The 3949-nt window shown below is 45.4% G+C and overlaps 1 protein-coding gene across 2 annotated transcripts in view; it reads left to right on the plus strand.

The window, feature by feature from the left end:
* Positions 1–293: 293 nt before the first annotated feature.
* The window catches only part of Pgam5 (PGAM family member 5, mitochondrial serine/threonine protein phosphatase), a 10948-nt gene continuing 7292 nt past the window's right edge, over positions 294–3949 (plus strand). Inside the window, exon 1 of one of the 2 annotated variants that reach the window (XM_005344498.2) lies at positions 294–604. In XM_005344498.2, the coding sequence (XP_005344555.1) occupies positions 414–604 (191 nt within the window). In that variant the 5' untranslated portion in view covers positions 294–413. The remainder of the gene's footprint in view (positions 605–3949) is intronic. The other variant, XM_005344497.2, reaches the window with a different exon arrangement.

Raw genomic sequence — 3949 nt, forward strand, 5'->3', positions numbered from 1 at the left:
AGGGCAGTTGGATTACTTTCTTACTCAGAAGGCCCTGGTCTGGTCTAGGGCTAGGATTAGGGCAGTAAAACTTGGAGGCAGAATGGAAGGTGCCAGGGCCTAGCTGTAGGGAATGGAGAGCTGATAGTTTAATGCAGAAGGTTTATAATTGCAGGTAAATGGAACGAATTCTGGAGGTGAAAGTTGATAGTTGAAGAACAGTATGCATACACTTCCAGATTTTGATCCCCTGGGGACTTACCCACCAAAGGAAGGGGACCTATGCTTGCCACATAGAGGCTACCGGTAGGTGGCGCCCGAGTCCGCCTTTCCTGCACTATAAGGGGAGGAGGGCGGAACTTCCTCCAGCCGGAAGCAGGCACATGCGGAAGTGTGTCCCTGGCTTACTGCCGTCGAGCCGCGCGGTTTGAGGCATGGCTTTCCGGCAGGCGCTTCAGCTAGCGGCCTGCGGTCTGGCGGGTGGGTCGGCTGCTGTCCTCTTCTCCGCGGTAGCGGTGGGCAAGCCGCGCGGCGGCGGGGATGCAGACGCGCGCGCGACCGAGCCTCCGACCTGGACAGGAGCCTCGCGTCCGGGGCCCGGCGTCTGGGATTCCAACTGGGACAGGTGCAGGGACTGGAGGGTGGAGCTCGGGCCTGGTTCCTCACCCTTCACAGTAGGGCAGATACCGGTACACTTGAGAGGTGTGTATGAGTGGGTCTAGAGTTGCTACGAACTGGGACGGCTGGTTCTGAGAGTCCCAGTACTAGGACGACGCGTCCTCCAAAGGGTCTCAGTACCTGGACTATCCGTCCCTGCGAGGGTACATATACCCGGCCGGATAAGTTCGCCGGGAAATCCTTGTTCAGAGACAGTACACCCGAAGGTCTGTGTCCAAGGACTTATCTTCTAAAGGATTAGATTGTGTGTGTGTGTGTGTGTGTGTAGTCAGTCAGTGTTTTGATATAGTGTGTGTGTGTGTGTGTGTGTGTGTGTGTGTGTATGTATAGTCAGTCAGTCACTGTTTTGATATATAGCCCAGCTTGTCCTCACAGATTCTCCCGAAGCCTGCGGAAAATTAGGTTTTCAAGCATGCTGTTTACAGAGAATCTGTGCTTAGAATTAAGTAGAACTAAAAGTTAGGTTACCCATGGATGCCTGATATATAATATAGTGGCACATGCCTTTAATCCCAGCACTGGGAGTCAGAGGCAAGCAGATCTCTGAATTCTAGGACAGCATGAAATATGTAGAGAGAACCTATCTAAAAAAACAAAAGAAAACAAAACAAACAAACAAAAAACCCAAGAATTAGGTTGCCTTATTTAAATTTGTTTCATATAGCAAGGGTTGCATAGAGAAACCCTGTCTTGAAAAATAACAACAAACAAAAAGTTTGGTTCGTATTTATTTGCTTGCCACATCAGCACTTGTGCATGGACCGGTACAGGGAATGTTAGGTGGGGGAAGGATGCATCACAGATGGAAAAACAGCTGCCGGAAGGGACTAGGAAGTGGGCATATCCACTTGGTTCTTTTCTCGTGGGTTTTCCTCTCTGACAGAAGTCTCCAAACGGTATGGTCCATCCAGCCCGTCACATTCCTACATCTACAGCAAGACTTTGACTTGGCAGTGTATGGACTAACACCCCAGTTTAGTCTGTACAGATAATGCTTCAGCCACCCCCATACTCTTCAGTCCTTCCTCTTCCATCATGGTTGTAATTTTGGCAGGTTTGACTTGTGCTGTTTCTGCCTCCTACGTTATTTTTTTTTTATTTATTGAGCTCTACATTTTTCTCTGCTCTCCTCCCTGCCTCTCCCCTACCCCCCTTTAATCCTCCTCTAAGGTCTCCATGTTCCCAATTAACTCAGGAGATCTTGTCTTTTTCTACTTTGTACTTCCCATGTAGATTATATCTATGTAAGTCTCTCTTAGTGTCCACATTGTTGTCTAAGGTCTCTGGCATTGTGGTTTGTAGACTGGTTTTCTTTTCTTTATGTTTAAAAACCACCTAAGGCCGGGCGATGGTGGCACACGCCTTTAATCCCAGCACTCGGGAGGCAGAGGCAGGTGGATCTCTGTGAGTTCGAGACTAGCCTGGTCTACAGAGCTAGTGCCAGGACAGGCTCCAAAGCCACAGAGAAACCCTGTCTCGAAAAACCAAAAAAAATAAAAATTAAAAAAAAATAAAAACCACCTATGAGTGAGTACATGTGATAGTTGTATTTCTGTGTCTGGGTTACCTCACTCAAAATAATGTTTTCTAGCTCCATCCATTTTCCTGCAAAATTCAAACTGTCATTATTTTTTTCTGCTGTATAGTACTCCATTGTGTAAATGTACCACATTTTTCTTATCCATTCTTTTGTTTAGGGGCATTTAGGTTGTTTCTAGGTTCTGGCTATGACAAACAAAGCTGCTATGAACACAGTTGAACACATGTCCTTGTGGCACGATTGAGCATCCTTTGAATATATACCCAAAAGTGGTATTACTGGGTCTTGAGGAAGGTTGTTTCCTAATTTTCTGAGAAATCGCCACACTGACATCCAAAGGGGTTGTACCAGATTGCATTCCCACCAGCAATGCAGGAGTGTTCCCTTTTCCCCACAACCTCTCCAGCATAAGTTGTCATCAGTGTTCTTGATCTTGGCCATTCTTTCAGGTGTAAGATGGAATCTCAGAGTTGTTTTGATTTGCATTTCTCTGGTAACTATGGATGTTGAACATTTCCTTAAGTGTCTTTCAGCCATTTTAGATTCCTCTGTTAAGAATCTTTGTTTAGGTCTGTACTGCATTTTTTTTTATTAGATTATGTGTTCTTTTGGTGTCCAATTTCTTGAGTTCTTTGTATATTTTGGAGATCAGACCTCTGTCTGATGTAGGATTAGTGAAGATTTTTTTCCCATTCTATAGCCTGTCATTTTGTCTGTTGACCATGTCTTTAGATTTACAGAAGCTTTTCAGTTTCAGGAGGTCCTATTTATTAATTGTTTCTCTCAGTGTCTGTGCTGCTGGGGTTCTATTTAGTGGTTCCCTGTGCCAATGTGTTCAAGTGTACTTCCCACTTTCTCTTCTATAAGGTTCAGTGTGGCTGGCTTTATGTTGAGGTCTTTGACCCATTTGGACTTGAGTTTTGTGCATGGTGATAGATATGGGCTTATTTTCATTCTTCTACATGTTGATATCCAGTTATGCCAGCACCACTTGTTAAATATGCTTTCATTTTTCCATTTGATATCTTTTGCTTCCTTGTCAAAAATCAGGTGTTTGAAGATGAGTCTTCTATTTGGTTCTATTGGTCCTCCTGTCTGTTCTTATGTCAATACCAGGCTGTTTTCAGTATTGTAGCTCTGTAGTAGAGTTTGAAGTCAGGGATTGTGATGCTTCCAGAAGTTCTTTTATTGTACAGACATTATTTGTTTTTGTTTTTTGAGACAGGGCTTTTCCATGTAGCCCTGGCTGTTCTGGAACTCACTCTGTAGGCCAGGCTGGCCTTGAACTCGGGAATCTCCCTGCCTCTGTCTTCTGAGTGCTGGGATAAAAGGTGTTCACCACCATGCATGGCTCCTGAGTGCTGGGATAAAAGGTGTGCACCACCATGCATGGCTCCTGAGGGCTGGGATAAAAGGTGTGCACCACCATGCACGGCTCCTGCCTCCTACATTTAACTGAGTAGCTTCAGTTTCTTCAGCTCCTGTATACCAAGTCCACTAATTGCATCCCTCAACCATTGTGATGACCACTACCCCAGTGATTTAGTGCGACCTAGAAAAGAGCTCTATTTTTATTTAATTATAGTAGTCCCTCTGTATTCTGGGGGATTGCTTCCAGCATCTCTCAACATACCAACATCTATGTATGTTTATGAGTGTAGTATTTGAGCCAGGCGATGGTGGCGCATGCCTTTAATCCCAGCACTCGGGAGGCAGAGGCAGGCGGATCTCTGTGAGTTCGAGACCAGCCTG

Source organism: Microtus ochrogaster, chromosome 2 (assembly GCF_000317375.1).
Source record: "Microtus ochrogaster isolate Prairie Vole_2 chromosome 2, MicOch1.0, whole genome shotgun sequence".
NCBI lineage: Eukaryota > Metazoa > Chordata > Mammalia > Rodentia > Cricetidae > Microtus > Microtus ochrogaster.